The following is a 15,978-nucleotide window of genomic DNA, read 5'->3' on the forward strand; positions in this document are numbered from 1 at the left end:
TCGGCACATATCCAGGCTAAGCCATTGAATAGATTCATACAAAACATGAAACAAGCTTCAGGCAACAACTGCAGCAATCAGATATTACTTTAGAGGTCAAAGAACGGACTGCGAGTAGAGCTGAAAATGCCACAGCAGATGGAATTACGAATAAATGCAAGCAACAAGACACGAGAGACACGGGAGGGCAACAGGTGCCGAATGCAAATTCCCGATAAGACAAATTTGGGGGCCCTGAAAAGGACCATTTTGTTGTGTGACTTCTTCACATCTGGCAATGACGTGAACATCAGGAAGAGGCATCAGGAATCATCTGGCACAGGCACCACATGAAAGATGCCGCGGCCTGCAAAAATGCCAGAGGTGAGCCAGTTTTCTCGATGATAACTCCAGTCACAGCCGATGATGCTCCCAAGTCGCCTGACACAGACACCGCACAGAAGACGTCGCAACCTGCACTAAAGCGAGCAGTGAGCCAGTTCGTCTCGAAAAACTTCAACCGCAGCAGCCAATGGTCCCAAGACGCCTGACACAGACACCGCACAGAAGACGTCGCAACCTGCACTAAAGAGAGCAGTGAACCAGTTCGTCTCGAAAAACTTCAACCGCAGCAGCCAATGGTCCCAAGACGCCTGACACAGACACCGCACAGAAGACGTCGCAACCTGCACTAAAGCGAGCAGTGAACCAGTTCGTCTCGAAAAACTTCAACCGCAGCAGCCAATGGTCCCAAGACGCCTGACACAGACACTGCATGAAAGACGTCGCAACCTGCGCTCAAGCGAGCCAGTTCGTCTTGCTGACAAACTTCAGCAGCTGAAGATGCTATCAAGTTGTCCGACATTCAATGCAGGTGCAGAAGTGGCAGCACAATGTGTCCTTTCTTGTAGCCAATTTTCACACACTGAACTGCATGCTTCAGGTCAGCAAGGGGCCAGGTTTTAGTTGTATGCCCAAAAGAGTCACACCGCCAGATGCCTAGCTCGGACGACTTGAGGGGCACCTTGAAGAAATCTCTTGCGTTCGGCAAGATGCATCCCTTGAAGCAGTCACCCAAAATTTCCAGGACGATGATTGGAGACTTCGCGAGCATGAAGCAGTCCCCTGGCTTGACAGGATGCTGCACACTTTTGACCTGGATGTGAGAAGAGTGCCGCATTTCAGACACCCTCCTGCTAAGCTGCGAAAGTGGCTTGTTCGAGGATCGGAGCTTCTTTTTTATCTTTCCTAAGTAGCTCTCGAACGGGAAGGCGCTGAAGCCGTCGAGAGGCCCGTGGTCGAGGCATTGCTCAGCAAGGTGGCAGAGGGAATGCACATTGTACACCACCTGCTTTTCCCCATACAGTCCGCCGAACTCTTGCACAAAATACCTGAGAAGGTTTCGTGCAAACTGGTTGAGTACCACGTGGTGCTCTGGTGACACGAGCACTCTGATTGCCACATGAAAAGCCAAAAAATGTGCATAGTGCTCATCAGTGAGGAGATGTTTGAGGACCACTGGCCCGACATAAAGGAGAAAGGTGCGGAACTCGGTTGCCTTCCACCGGTCAAGCTCCTCTGTCCCCCTTGGTTTTCGCTGGAAGTGGCTTGGAAATGACTTGGCTGACTTCCGTAGATCTTCATTGAGGCGGCTCCGTTGGTCTCTGCTCAGTCTTTTGCCATGACCCAGACTGACCCAATTTCGAAGCAGTCGCTTCATGACGCCCAGGCAGACGAGGTGCATATATTCGGTCGGAAACAATGCAATCATGTCCACGTCAAGCGACGTGAAGGGAGACAGACCGGTATGATGGCGAGGATCATCCTGCGACCGAAAAGAGTCATCTGTGCGCTCGGCTGCGTGCAGGTCTGGAAATACCTGTCTTCCTTCAATGCGTTGCCCCTTCTGGTTGCAACGTTCACAAGCATGGTAGCCGGTGTGCCCGATTGTAGCCTTCACATAGCTTCTTGCAGGGGCATCGCAGATCATTGCAGTTAGTTTCACATCCACATGGACACCCTTGTGCACCATCCCACTGCAGGTCAGCTCGACGACCTCTTCCAAGAACGGATGCAGGTACTCTTGAAGGTTTGGCGGCTTTCCTGCACCACAGTAGACGCTGACCATAAACGGAACTGATGCTTGAATATTGGTGATTCGGCACAGTATGGGCCAAAAACCGATCTGGCTGCTCTTAAACAAAGGGAGACCGTCAATGTTTCCTTGCAGCTTTAGCTCCCGCGGAACAGGACCGGGCCCCAACGCTTGGCGGATGCCTTCAGCAAGTCCAAAGTGCACAAATGAGCCACTGGAATCCAGTTGAGCCTTGCGTTCTGTCTGCATGAGGGTTCTCGCGTCTTTTGGAAGGTCAGAGATGCCTCTGCGCCGGCAGAAATCCAGCACGTCGTTCACGCTTGCGTGTGTCAGGTTATGCTTCTCGGCGATGTGGGCGAATTCTTCGCGTGCCGAAAGTGAGTGTTCGGGAGGAGCACAAGAAGAGACTTGAGCGGGACTGGACTGTCCTCCGACCTGCGCAGGGTCTACGCTGGGCTCAGTTGAGGAGTCGGAGGCCACGGGGTCACCGCTAGACCGCTGCACAGCACTGTTGTCACTTGAGCTGCTCTCCGAAGTGTCCTCCTCGTCACCTGGACCAGCCTGCGTAGGTTGCAGCTCTTCGTCGCGATCAACACTGAACGACTCTTGCCTGCTGCCACCAGCGCAAGCGTCGCCTGGCAATGCTTCGCCTCGACGTTCGACACTGAACGGCTCTTGCCTGCTGCCACCAGCGCAAGCGTCGTCTGGAAATGCTTCCCCTCGACGTTCGACACTGAACGGCTCTTGCCTGCTGCCACCAGCGCAAGCGTCGTCTGGAAATGCTTCCCCTCGACGTTCGACACTGAACGGCTCTTGCCTGCTGCCACCAGCGCAAGCGTCGTCTGGAAATGCTTCCCCTCGACGTTCGACACTGAACGGCTCTTGCCTGCTGCCACCAGCGCAAGCGTCGTCTGGAAATGCTTCCCCTCGACGTTCGACACTGAACGGCTCTTGCCTGCTGCCACCAGCGCAAGCGTCGTCTGGAAATGCTTCCCCTCGACGTTCGACACTGAACGGCTCTTGCCTGCTGCCACCAGCGCAAGCGTCGTCTGGAAATGCTTCCCCTCGACGTTCGACACTGAACGGCTCTTGCCTGCTGCCACCAGCGCAAGCGTCGTCTGGAAATGCTTCCCCTCGACGTTCGACACTGAACGGCTCTTGCCTGCTGCCACCAGCGCAAGCGTCGTCTGGAAATGCTTCCCCTCGACGTTCGACACTGAACGGCTCTTGCCTGCTGCCACCAGCGCAAGCGTCGTCTGGAAATGCTTCGCCTCGACGTTCGACACTGAACGGCTCTTGCCTGCTGCCACCAGCGCAAGCGTCGTCTGGAAATGCTTCCCCTCGACGTTCGACACTGAACGGCTCTTGCCTGCTGCCACCAGCGCAAGCGTCGTCTGGAAATGCTTCCCCTCGACGTTCGACACTGAACGGCTCTTGCCTGCTGCCACCAGCGCAAGCGTCGTCTGGAAATGCTTCCCCTCGACGTCTCTTGGTGTTTGGCGGCCTCGGAGGGTCAAACGGAGGAGGCACGGTCGTCTGCCGCGAGCAGCCGAGCTCGGCCAGGATCTCGTCATAATCCTTCTTCACGACACGGTACTTAGACCACTTGGAGCTCATATCTAAACAAACGGAGCCGACGGAGCTGCCGACGCGCTGTCTACTGTAACTCTTTACACGTGGTAGAAACAATACTGGATTGTGGATTGGAATCGGATGCGTAGTTAGAGGTCTAGCCATTTTGTAGAAAGATAGCGAAATTAAAACGAAACCTCGTTGGGGATCTTGTTTGTTGGATCGTGGGTTCTTTAGTTGGAACAAAGCGTCTGGTCAAAGGATGTGCGAAATATCACACGAAAGACGATCCCAAAATTGGACGGAATACCAACAAAATTTTACGCCATTGTTTTATAGTGGTCTAGTATCGGTTTTAAATTTGACTCACAAAAACAAAACTCATCACACACGCTCGTATATATGCTACAAATATTTTTTTTTCCGTTCGTATTATATTTATTTTACGAAACGTAACATTATTTGCACTATACAATTACTTCAATTTTGCAGATGTTCAAAGATGCCGGACTGCGGCGTGGCTGACAGGCCAACGTTCATCATTTTATTCCAGTGTTCATCCAATGTTAGCAAGCCAAAGGCACATAAAAGGCCAATATTGCCCATTTTTTGCCGGTGTTCATCTAATATTCTCAAGCCAATGGAAATGACAGGCCAATATTATCCATTTTATGCCAATGTTCTTTCAATATTCACAAGCCAACGGAACTGACAGACCAATATTGCCCATTTTATGCCAGTGTTCATCCAATATTCGCAAGCCAACGGAACTGAGAGGCCAATGTTGCCCATTTTATACCAGTGTTCATCCAATATTCGCAAGCCAGTGGAACTGACAGGCGAATATTGTCCATTTTATGCCATTGTACTTCCAATATTGGTTGGTCAGTGGATAAGCTGGGCCAATATTGAAGACTCCACATAATGGCATAGCCAATATTGGGAACAGATTGGCTAAAGTGGACCATCATTGGACCTTTCTTTGCCAGTACTCTTCCAATATTGGCCCAACACCGCGTGCTGCCTGGGATGGTTTGTTCGAACCGCATATTGTGTGTCTAGAATTCCTTCAATTGTACTTTTAACCGGATTCCAAAAATCACAGTTTTTGCGAACCGATTACGAAAATCATGGTTTGTGTGAACCGGAGTTTGTCTGTCTGGAATTCCTCCAATTTGACTTTGAAGCGGACTAGGAAAATCACGGTTTGTGCGAACCGGAATCTGTCTCTCCGGAATTCTTCCAATTCGATTTTGAACCGGATTAGGAAAATCACGGTTTGAGCAAACCGGGAGTTGCCAGTCCGGAATTCCTCCAATTTGACTTTGAACCGGATTAGGAAAATCACGGTATGAGCGAACCGGAATTTGCCTCTCCGGAATTCCTCCAATTTGACTTTGAACCGGATTTTAAAATTCGCGGTTTGTGCGAACCGGAAGCCGCCTTTCCGGTCTGACTCCGGTATGATTTTAGTCCGGATTTCACTTTCCGGACTAATTTCAAACCGTTATTTTTGCTAGGGAGACTTTGACTTTACTAGGTAGTCGGCCAGATGCCGGTAATTGATCACGTTTCCAGCGAATCAGTGACTAGAGAGTTTTAACATAGCGGTGCCGCGGTGCCGTTTCTGTTGCTGCGTTGCCGGGGCAGGGCTGGGGCCGCACCGGAGAAGGAGGAGGGGCGACGTTTTTGCCGGTTATCATGTGGGTTCCGAGCTGGAACAAACACTCCCGGGCTGTAGGGCACGGAGGAAGGATGGAGCGTTTCCTTGCGGTCGGTTCGGGGTCTGCTCCCGGCGTGGCGGGGACGTTTACTGTATTGCGGTGGCGCTGTGCTGAACATTTTATATCCCTTCTTGAGCCTCTCTGCGTAGCACTCACAGTTTGCAAAGATTGCCCCTTTTTCTCATTCTTTTACCCTCTCCTATTCCCCTTTTCATCCCCTTCCCTAATCCACCAGGCAGGGACTCGCCCCATCAACGGAGGCCCACAATATCCTGGTGTCCACTCTTTCCCGTCACCCCAGATATAAACAAACTCAATTAAACATTCTGTAAACATTCTGTTGGCTTAGGCGGGCCTCCCGTTGGTGGGCGGAGGACTTTGTGCACGCCGCGGAAAGCAGACACCTGACTATGCCGGATTTAGCGTTTTTGAGTGTGCGCTTAAGTATGGAAGCACCGGCTTGCTTGTACCCCTGTTGGAAAGACCAGGACTCTCCTTTCTTGGAAGGTTGGAGGCGAACCTCCGGGAACTGCCGTTCGCCTTCCGTGGGGTCTTCCCTGTTGAATGTTAGGTGCCCAGGCGAAGCGCTGAATGCCTCGATGATAGCCTCAGAAGTTGCGTGGTTATGGTGAACGATGAGATATTCATCGACGTACCTGAACACTTCGCAGTCCAGGAATTTGGTTTGCAGATGTCGCCCGCCCGCCATTCCCACGAATGTTGTATGTTTGTCCAAAATACTAGCGTCTGTGTGCGTGTGTGTGATATTTGTGAGCTGTGCAGTCAGTAACATTTGATAATTTCATAGACAATGACACGTATATGTGATATACATTCTAATTTTATTCTTCCAAAACTCTACTGAAAGACAAATTGCCAGCAAAAAACAAAAATTTCCGCAGAGTCCGGCATCTGTGGTCATTAAAACAAAATTTAGCCTGTCTAAACATAATTTCAAAATTTCTTTTATTAGATTATATAGATTACTATAAAAATATTGATGATCGGTCTGTAATAGTTTTGGATCGAGCGGGAATCAAAGGTGCACAGGCGACGATCATCAAAACCCCGCCGTGTTTTCTCACTCATTTGGGATTTAATTATATAAAATTAACTACGAACTTTCAAGCAAGAAGTGCTGTCTTTCGTGCAGTATACACTGCAGCATATAATGCACTTAAAAATACGAGTGGACCGCTTGATCAAATTGTCATATGCATTGGATGGTCAAATACATTGGAGTAGGACCCACACCCTGGCAGCGCCCTACTCCCCAACCCGCAGTTTCTTTCAACGTTACTATATCACTTTGTGGTTGTCAAACTCTTCCGCGAACCGCCGCTAGACGTGGTCCCTTTCAGTTTCCGCTCACCGTGTGGCGCGCTTGTCGCGATTTGCCTAAAGCTCCTCGTTTCGCTTGCGTGTGTCTAGCAAGTAGCGTCAAATGCGCCAGTGCACGAGGCCCGTGTCTCGAGCCGCCCTTGGAAGCAAATGGCGGCGCACCACTGGAATGAGCGGCCCTTGGAAGCGAATAGCGGCGGAGCACCCGCTCGTGGCATGTGTTTGGCGCGTTTCCACAACAATGGTTCGCGGTACTTGTTCAAATGGCCTGTATCAAGAGACTTTAGGTTGGCCCGGTTTCGGATTGGCTTATCTGACGCTCATCACAGCACGGTGCACGGCCGCTTGGTGCTCCGCGGGACAACCCTTGCAAGGTTTCAGCTTTTCTATGTACAGTCGCCAAATTCTTTAATAATATCACGCGAGCGTCGACCGCCGGGACGGCCAGTGCCGTGCCGCGGAAAAATGCGACGTCACCGGAGAGATTAAGCGCGTGCGCACAAAGCCCTTGCGGGTGGGAGCGTCGTCTGCTAGGCTATTCCGTTCATCGCACACAGCTCCTGCTCCGCAGCAAAGGAGGGCAGGGCGCCTGCAATGTCGAAGTGCATCGCCGATGCGTTCCTCTTCATGGAATGCGTTCACAATTCTATTGACTTTAGCCTGTGTAACCCCGACTGTTGTTGCTATATCCCTTTGCGCCATGCCGCCCATTGACATTCTCTCAACACGTTCCCGTGTTTCTATGGGCACTCGAGGAGGCATAAAAATGTGCGCGCGCCCGCTGGTTAAAGAAAAGTGTGACTACTCTGCTACATAGGCTAGATGACAACAGCAACAACGCAGTTCATAAAAAAATCACAACATCACCACGTGGTGAATGATGTTGATTGGGGCGAAGCTCTGGTGGTGCTGATGATACCGATTTTATTGTTCATAGGTGGTGCTGATGGTGCTGATTTTTTTTTATTGCTCATAGGTAGTGCTAAGTTCCGGGTTGCGTTTGGCAACCCCAGCTCTTGAGTTACTACCACAACCCAGAGCCCCCTATTCGTCCCGCAGTCGTGGCCGAGTGGTTAACGCGATGGACTAGGAATCCATTGGGGTCTCCCCGCACAGGTTCGAATCCTGTCGACTGCGCAAACATTTTTTAAGAAGACAGATGGGATGGCAATCGATGTGAGCACGGACGCCGGACGGACCAGGCAGATCCTAAGGAGCTTCGCCCCTAAAAAACACCAAGCTTAAACTTTGTTTATACTCCGTTTTACTTTGTGTTGTGCCGCAGCCGACGCTACGAGCCACCTTGGCCAGTCCATCGCTAAAAGTGTGTCACGTGGCGTTCCTGTTGTGCACAACTGCACGTGGAAGCACGATGTCACGTGGCAGGGTGACAGCGCTGGATTGGTTTTGATGGCTTGTAGCATTGGCTGCGGTATATATTTTAATGCATCGTTGCATTCAGCTTGTCGCGTCATCGTATTTTTCTTTTTTTTGGTTCTGAAAAAGTAAAGGGAAATAAAAAATAATAAAAAAAAAACAAAAAACCTAAACTAAACGAGATGACGCGCGGTTTCTTTCACGCCTGAGCAGTGTCACGGTATCACGCAAGCAAGCACTGTTCATATCTTCGCTTAAAGGCGGTCAGCTATGCCAGCAGATAAGGAGCAGTGGCTGTGTGCAGTGAACAGAATAGTCTAGCAGACGACGCTGGCAACGGAGAGAGCTTTGTGCCCACGAGCCTAATCTCTCCCGTGACGCTGCATTTCTCAGCGGCACAGCGCTGGCCGTCCCGGCGGTCGACGCTCGCGTGATATTCAAAACAATTGCGCGACTGTATACTGGAAAGCATTTCAAGTCATCAATTCCCTTTAACTCCACAGCCAAGTTCCTTGCGCACAGGCTTGACGGCACAACCCGACCCCTAACACCGACAGACAAACTAAGGCCGCTTAAAGGGGTACGGAAACAAAAATTGAAATATTCAGATTTCGTTCGGAAATGAGTCAAGCATGACGTATAATAACCGTAAATGATAATCGCGCGTTTGTATTTTGAACGATTTGCCATATTTTTCGTTCCAAACGGTGCACTCGAGCAAGCGCTCGAAGAGAAGCGAACGGACAGCGCAATGCGTCATGGGATATCCGGCGCAAACAAAAACAGAAAGAAAAGATTTCCCGCGTTCGTGGAGTAGCAAGGCAGGCGTGGTTATGAGCTTTGCCCTTGGTGGCGTTGTCAGCGTTGTGATGGTGACGCGGTCTACGAAAACTCCCTATTAGCGTCAGCGCGTTACAACCGAGCCGCTCGAAGTGCCCGTGGGGTGACGAGCGTGTGGCTGGCCCAAGGAGCACGTAGCTTCCACAACACTGTCAGCTTAGGGCTGAACGAGGTGGGGAAAGCAACTTTTGTTCGAGTTTTGAGCGACGTGCTAATCTTCTAGGGGGAGAATGGCTATGTCCGGTTGCACGAACGGGGGTCCGAGAAAGACGGGAGTCCTTCCTTTCCGTCTTCTTGAACCGTTTGGTACAATGCGCGACTCGTGAGTTGAGGAGGAAAGCTAAGAAGGAAAATGTTGAAATACCAAAGAGCGGCGCTGCTCCGAAGGAAACTGCTACGTCACGACTACGTAGCAGTTTCCACAACGTTGCTAGACTACCTCCCAAATAGGCTCCGCATGCATCCACCAGGTGCACATTGAAGATCGTTTATTTAGCTTTAAAATTAGTTTTCTTATGCTTTTCAACGGAAGACTGGTGTTTTTGAGGTTAGGGTGCAACATGCAACACATTAAAGCCAGAAAATGAGCGCTGAAATTTCGTTTCCCTACCCCTTTAAGACTGTCACAGCTTTCATGACTCGAGGAACAGCATTTCTCATTTCGAGTCTTTGCATGACGATTCTGGCATCAATAACTTCCGTAGACCAACATTGTATCGGTTGGCCCGCTTGAGCTATGAGAAAAAGCTCGGCGTATAGTGGTGGGGCGCTGTCGGGTAACACGCTGCCGTCCGCGGAACAGCTTCTTTCGTCAAAATCGTCGAGGTTGGGGTCTGTGCCTGCTTGGTTACCTTTGCCTTGTCGCTTTCGGCGCTTTGTTTACGGGGGCGGTCACTGAGTAGATGGCTTACTTTTCCATGTCCGTTTTGATAAGTACTTGGGGCAATTGAGAACAAACGAGGCCCGGTGTCGTCTTCCAGGGCCCCCTTGTCACGTGGGATCACGACCACGTCACCAGGAATGCTGTGCACGAAGTTCTTCGTGATGTCATCCTCACAGAAATGCAGATCGCAAACCGAAGAAGAGCTTGAAAGCTCATTGTCCTCTGTTGGAATAGCACGCTGCCACTTCCGAAGGGCTTCAGGGTCGTTGGTGGTCTGAAGAAATACCTCTTTTCGACCGCGCTAGCAGATCCCGCGGAATCGTAACCGCTTTTTATCCTGGCATAAAGCAACGCGGCATTTTTTTTTGTATAACCTGACTGGCATGGAACACCAGCACATTACAGAAGTTCTCGATGGGAATGGCACAAACTTGGTCCCATCTGACCGAAACGTGCAAACAGCGGGCGGCGAGTCTTGCGATCGGGCGGGCAGGAAGGCAAACTCAGTCGCGCGCGCCCCTCGCAGCGCACCACGGAAAGGGTACACACGCCAGAGCTTGACAACTGAAATCTAGTAACGTTGTTTTTTCAGTTTCCACAGACCTTCAGGAGGCGCGGCTAGGCTCAGCATGTGTCGACGGCCACGCGCTCCACTGTTCGCATTTCGTTCCAGTGCAATAGTGTATGAAAATTGAGTAGTCCTGTGTCAATCTAAAGTACAGTCATAGCGGTATCTGCGAGGCGTCACGGTGAAATCGGGGAGTTTGATATTAAAGGAGCTGTGCAACAATTTCAGTGCTTTGCTTAAATAGCTTAGGAGGTGGTGCCTTGAGCATTCTGAAGTAAAGAACGAAAAACAGCTTTTGCCTGCATTTCCAAGTTTTTATATTAAAAATTTACAAGGATTGAGGTTTTCGGCATTTCTCAACTCCTTCACCTTCTTCCGAGTCACGTGCGCTGTGACGTGAATTGGGGACGCGTGGGGGTTCCGGTGAAGCTATCTCTCTAGAGCCATCAGTCCACAGCGAGAACTCAGCCGCTCGCGACCACATGACCACGTGCTTGCACAGCGGGATCAACATGGCGAGAGGAGGAAAGTCTCGTGTCAGGGTCCGGCCATCCCCCATCTCCGTCTGGCTCTGCCCCCTTTCCCCTCCGGCTTCTGGCAACTGTTCGCGGTAGCGGGGCGCAAGCCCCCGCGGTTGTTGCCGCGTGGGAAGTCAACCTCCACCTGCTCGTAGTGCGCCCTGCCAGCTTCATTGCTGCAACGGAGGCTCTGGCGAAAACCCCCCATCTGGGATAGGGAACCCTAGCACTGGGGTTCCTTATGTAGACGGGGGGGGGGGGGGGGGGACAAAAAGGGCCTGGAAACCCTAGCTTACCCCAATGGAGGACGGAGCCCCTGAGGCGGGGAGCGCAGCGTGTGACGTGAGACGTGTGACGTGGGGACGACGTGAGCCCGCCTGACGTGGAACGACCCAGATGTGTGGACGCATGACGTGTGACGACCTGAACTGAAAAGGGATGGAAGTGTGACGTGAAGCGTGTTGACATCTGGGGAGTAGGACGTGGAGTGGGTGACGTCAGTCGGGACGTGTGTCGCAGTACGTGTGACGCTGCGTTGTGATTCGAGACGAGGCATCCATACAAGGGGAAGACTGTGATAAAGGTGGTGCCCCTCGTACCTTCCCAGGTAGGGAGGCGCCCCCGCAGGATGGCGGGGGTTTGTCTCCAGGGGAGCCGAGGGATATAAAAGTGATCACTGTGACGGGGCTGGGTGGTTCATGGTTGCCATTCAGTGACCGTCGGACCCGCTGTGAGACGCACTCGTGTCTTAGTAGCGGAGCCGGACAGTGAGTCGAGCACGTGGGTACTTTTAGTACCTGTTGGTTTTCCCGGGCCGTTCCACTGGCTGTTACAATAGTTGATTACATTTATCCCCACTTAACTCCAATTGGCTTTTCCTGAAAATTACCATTTGATCACATGATCCATTTAATTTTTATTAGAATGGGCTTTAAGTCTGCGGTGCCTCACGGCGGGTGCGGACACAGGGGACTATCATTTTACATTCTTTTATCGAGCCCCGACTTCAAATATGTTCGCGGTAGCAGATAGAGCTGACGGTTTTGTTGACCTCGGATAGATGGTGCCACTAAAACTCCGTATAATAAAAGTTTTGTCGAGGATACCAGGTTTTTGACGCATTTATATTTATGTTGGAACGACAAGATTTATAGAAAAATTACCTTTTATCGAGCAGGTATTTGCACCAACTTCCTATCTTTTTACACGTCCTCCATTGACGTCATGCTGCGTGGTTCTCATGGCCGCCCGCTCGGCGGCAGCAGGTCGGGAAATATTCCAATTTTTACCTCGCGATTCCGCGGCGGAATCGCAACATTTTGAAGGAAGGAGACGTGTTTTCTGTCGTTTGTGACAAGATAAACAATGTCAAAAGTAGAAGATGCAAATCGTTAAAATCAGTGCACAGCTCCTTTAAACCAAACACCTTTTTGTGAAGAGGGTATGGAGGCTCTCGGTTAGATAACAAAGGTTTCTCAAAGATTTGCCGCTGTGCGACCCGCGTCCGCCATGTTTACGCTCCCACCGCCCTCTCTTTTTCGTCGTTCCAAGCGCTTGCGTGCCTAGTCTCCTTCCGCTCTCGCGGGGTGGCGGTCCCGTCGTGTCTGTCTACTTTTTGCCGGGTGGCGGTCCCGTCTTGAGTGTCTAGTTTCTTCCGGAGCCTCGGAGAGGGTCGTGTGCTGAACAGCTTCGCTGGTCATTCCCCTTCACAGAGTGGAATGGCTCATGATTAAACTGTCCCACGTTTCTGTATGAGAGTCACGCTGCCATGCCACGCAACCATACGAGTCAACTGGACCGTTGTGTTTCTTCGTAGGGACCAGGTCTTCTTTCTCCAGTGAATCTTCAGCAGGGCGCTTGGAGCTCCGATTAGGTCGGTGCCTCAGGATAGGTTGTCAAATGTCTAGTTATAGAAGCGGCACCTTCGCCAATGATGTCCCCTGCTGAGGAAATGTCTGCACATGACAGAGGGTATTTTCTTATGATCAATTGTGCCACATACTTCACAGCTGCCATCCCAGGCAACGGGTTGTGTTTCGCTATGGATGTACCAACAATCTTCACTAACTGGCGCTTCATTTATGGGTCAGGTCTTTCCTCTTCCCAGTGTTTTAGGAGTTCAGGTGGGAGTTGGGACGAAATGGTTTGGAAGTCTAGGACCCATTTATGCACGTGCTTCTCGATGCTGCCGCAGCGGCAGGTTTTACAGTTAACGGCGATGGCTCTGCCTGCACCAGACTTGAAATAACGCCGTTAGGGCCCGGGGGCTTGTCAGGTGCACTGGTTTTCAATCCCCGAAGGAGCTTCCGCACACGGAACATCTTGAAATGTGGTTTAAGGTCATCGCCCTCAAGGTAATTCAGTTCCTTTGCATGCACATAACCCTCGGACTCTAGGTAAGCAGCGAGGCTTAGAAGCTCTTCTTCGGGAAGCTTGGGGACTAATCTTAGTACTGTCGATGCAATTGGCTCAATTTTCTGGCAAAGGAAGAAAAGAAGAAATAAAGATTTAACTTTGTTTATTTGAAACTTCTGCACGAAATAACACACAAATTATTGGTGAATTATTGACATCAATACTGCTAGAGGGCCCAAATATACTATGCAACAGAACACCCCAATGCTATCAAACATAAAGAATGATATCAACATCATGGTTTACAGTCAGAACAATCCTGGGTGCGCAGGCATACACATTTAAGGAACTCCTATGAACAATTTGGCGAACACTGCATCCTTATTCATGAATGTGACTACCTTAAGCCCTCTACTACCCCATTCTTCAATTTCGCAAGGTCTGCCAATAAAACCAATGCACTTTTCAGCAGACACGCATCATGTTTTCTTCACTTCCCTTAAGCAATCACATTCACAACGCAGGATCACAGATACTGCTTCATACATGGTACCCTTGTAGGTCACCTGAATGCTCAGTGCAGCTGACTCTGGCGCTGAGAATCCAGAACGAAGTGCATGGACAATTTTGGTATCAATGAGGTCCGACGGAAACGCCAAGCAGTTTTCTTGAATGAGATCATCGGTCAATATATTTCCTGCCCTGCAGTATGCCTGAAGTATTTTGTGCTTAGTGGACGTTGTTAAAGTGAAGTTCTTAACATTTTGAGAGCTTCGGATAATGCACTTGAAATGTAAATGTTTACTTTCAAATCGTAGTGTCGCGCAGTCAGCCAAGGAACCGTAACGGTAGCAAAAATTAGAGTAGTGACACAGAAAATTATGTTTAGGTCTTAGCGGTAGCCCTGCTAAGAGCCTGACTCTTCTAGTGGTATATTCGCCCATTAGAGCCGTGATATACCCAACTTAAGTAACATGGGGTCGGGGAGACATGGCAATAATAACAATCAACTTTAACATCAAATATATATTCCATACCTTTTCAGAATCAAGTACCTTGTCTTGAATGAGAATGGCGAGCAGCCTTATGAGGTTACATATTTCATTTGATTAGCCGCGCACCTTACAACTCTTGTCATTCGCAAGACCGGCCGGCCTACTTGCAGCATCACGACCACTCACGATATGTTCTTGATTCTTTCATTCAGCTTTCCGATTGTAAACCATTTTCTTTTATGAACAATTGATACTGAACAACCAGAGACAAATCAAATGGGGCGATTTCTTCAAACATGGCATAAGCAATACATAGTGGCAATTCAGAAGTGACATGGAATGACTGCAAGGCATTACAAGCTGAATCAAATTTAACGCCTTCAGCCAAATCATGATGTCCCCGCTCAGCCATGCTCACGTGATTAGTATGCGTATCACGCAACCGTTGCACTCCCATTGAATTAGGGTTTTTTTCAAAGTCCACCTTTCTAACCTCACAGTAGCGAAAAAAGTACTTGGACGTAAAAAAGTTTTCTGTGAAGCCAACAATTCCATGGCTTCCCAAATTTTCTCGCTAAGTAGAGACTAAGGCACACTTAAAGTGTTCATTTCCCTCATCAATTCCCTTGTCTTCGAGTTTCTTAAATGCAGTGACAGCGGTCTTCATCACAGCATCATGACCAAGCTTCACAAGTATCGATTCATAGCAGACCACCACTTACTGAATGTTATGCACCTTTCTGCTGAAATTTGCTGGAAGGTTGGCAACAGTGTAATACATGCCAAGGGGCTTGAGCTTCTTTCTTGCTCACCCGAGTGGATGTGAAGTCTCAAATGTGTCCTGAAACAGGAGCAGCTGAATAGCTCTTTTGTTCTAAGTACGCAGACTCTTTGCAAAGACTTCCATCTCTAAAGCTAAACAAATACTGACTGTCATGGACAGCGTCTTGGATTGCTGCTTCTCGCACAGTGACATCTTCAAACTGGGCACAAAAGACTGCTTAATAAGAACATAGTGAAAGCTTCGTTGATTTTTGAACTTCTCCTCAACTGGCTCTATCATTTTAAATTCTGGAAAACTCCTGTCTTACCTATAATGTTCGCAGGACACCGTCAATTGGATTGAAAGGTGCTTCTTCACTACTTAACTGTAACCAAATCTTGGCATTTACCTCCTGTTCTTGAAACACCCGACCAATCACTTGGAGCCTGCAATCTTGTGAGAGTGAATTTATCGATTGGATTTGACTGCTGATATTTTGCGCCACGGATGACTGTACAAGGTGCAAAGATTCCGATTTAATTAAAAACAGTGATGCTTTCTTTGTTTGCAAAGGCACAGAAACTGAGCTGGCTACTTCTGAAGATGATGGTTCGTCAATGGCAGAAAGTACTTCTGCACTGACATCATTTGACAGGTGCTCTCCTTCACATTGTACTTGATGCATGCTGCTACCATGGCAGCGACTCACATGAAATATTAAAGACTTGGCATTTGAAAACACTTTGTCACAGTTAACAAAACAACACGGTGTAGCAACGCCAGAAGAAATGTGTTACTTCACAAGGCTCACGACTTCTTTTCTCAGGAGGAACTGAGCATTACAGAATGTGCGGGTTCACGTAAAATTGGCTCTAGTGGCTGAAGTTGAAATATCATCATCCCGAGCATGACTGCGAGACACGTGCTCCCGTAGAACATTAAATGTTGTGAATTTTTTAAATCATTTC

The 15,978-nt window shown here is 49.5% G+C and overlaps 1 protein-coding gene and 1 non-coding gene across 2 annotated transcripts; one reads left to right on the forward strand and one right to left on the reverse strand.

The window, feature by feature from the left end:
* Window positions 1–742: 742 nt before the first annotated feature.
* LOC121047582 lies at window positions 743–1,723 on the reverse strand. The gene has a single exon (XM_040502923.1). The coding sequence runs from the start codon at window positions 1,721–1,723 to the stop codon at window positions 845–847; it is 879 nt and encodes a 292-aa protein (XP_040358857.1). The 3' UTR covers window positions 743–844.
* A 6,043-nt stretch (window positions 1,724–7,766) lies between these two features.
* Trnap-agg lies at window positions 7,767–7,848 on the forward strand. The gene has a single exon. It is a non-coding gene; the product is annotated as a tRNA-Pro (tRNA).
* The last annotated feature ends 8,130 nt before the right edge of the window (window positions 7,849–15,978 follow it).

Source organism: Ixodes scapularis, unplaced genomic scaffold (assembly GCF_016920785.2).
Source record: "Ixodes scapularis isolate PalLabHiFi unplaced genomic scaffold, ASM1692078v2 PGA_scaffold9__187_contigs__length_104089568, whole genome shotgun sequence".
NCBI classification, from domain to species: Eukaryota; Metazoa; Arthropoda; class Arachnida; order Ixodida; family Ixodidae; genus Ixodes; species Ixodes scapularis.

Coding starts and splice junctions, on each gene's coding strand:
- LOC121047582 (XM_040502923.1), bottom strand. CDS start 1,723: ATGCACCTCGTCTGCCTGGGCGTCATGAAGCGACTGCTTCGAAATTGG.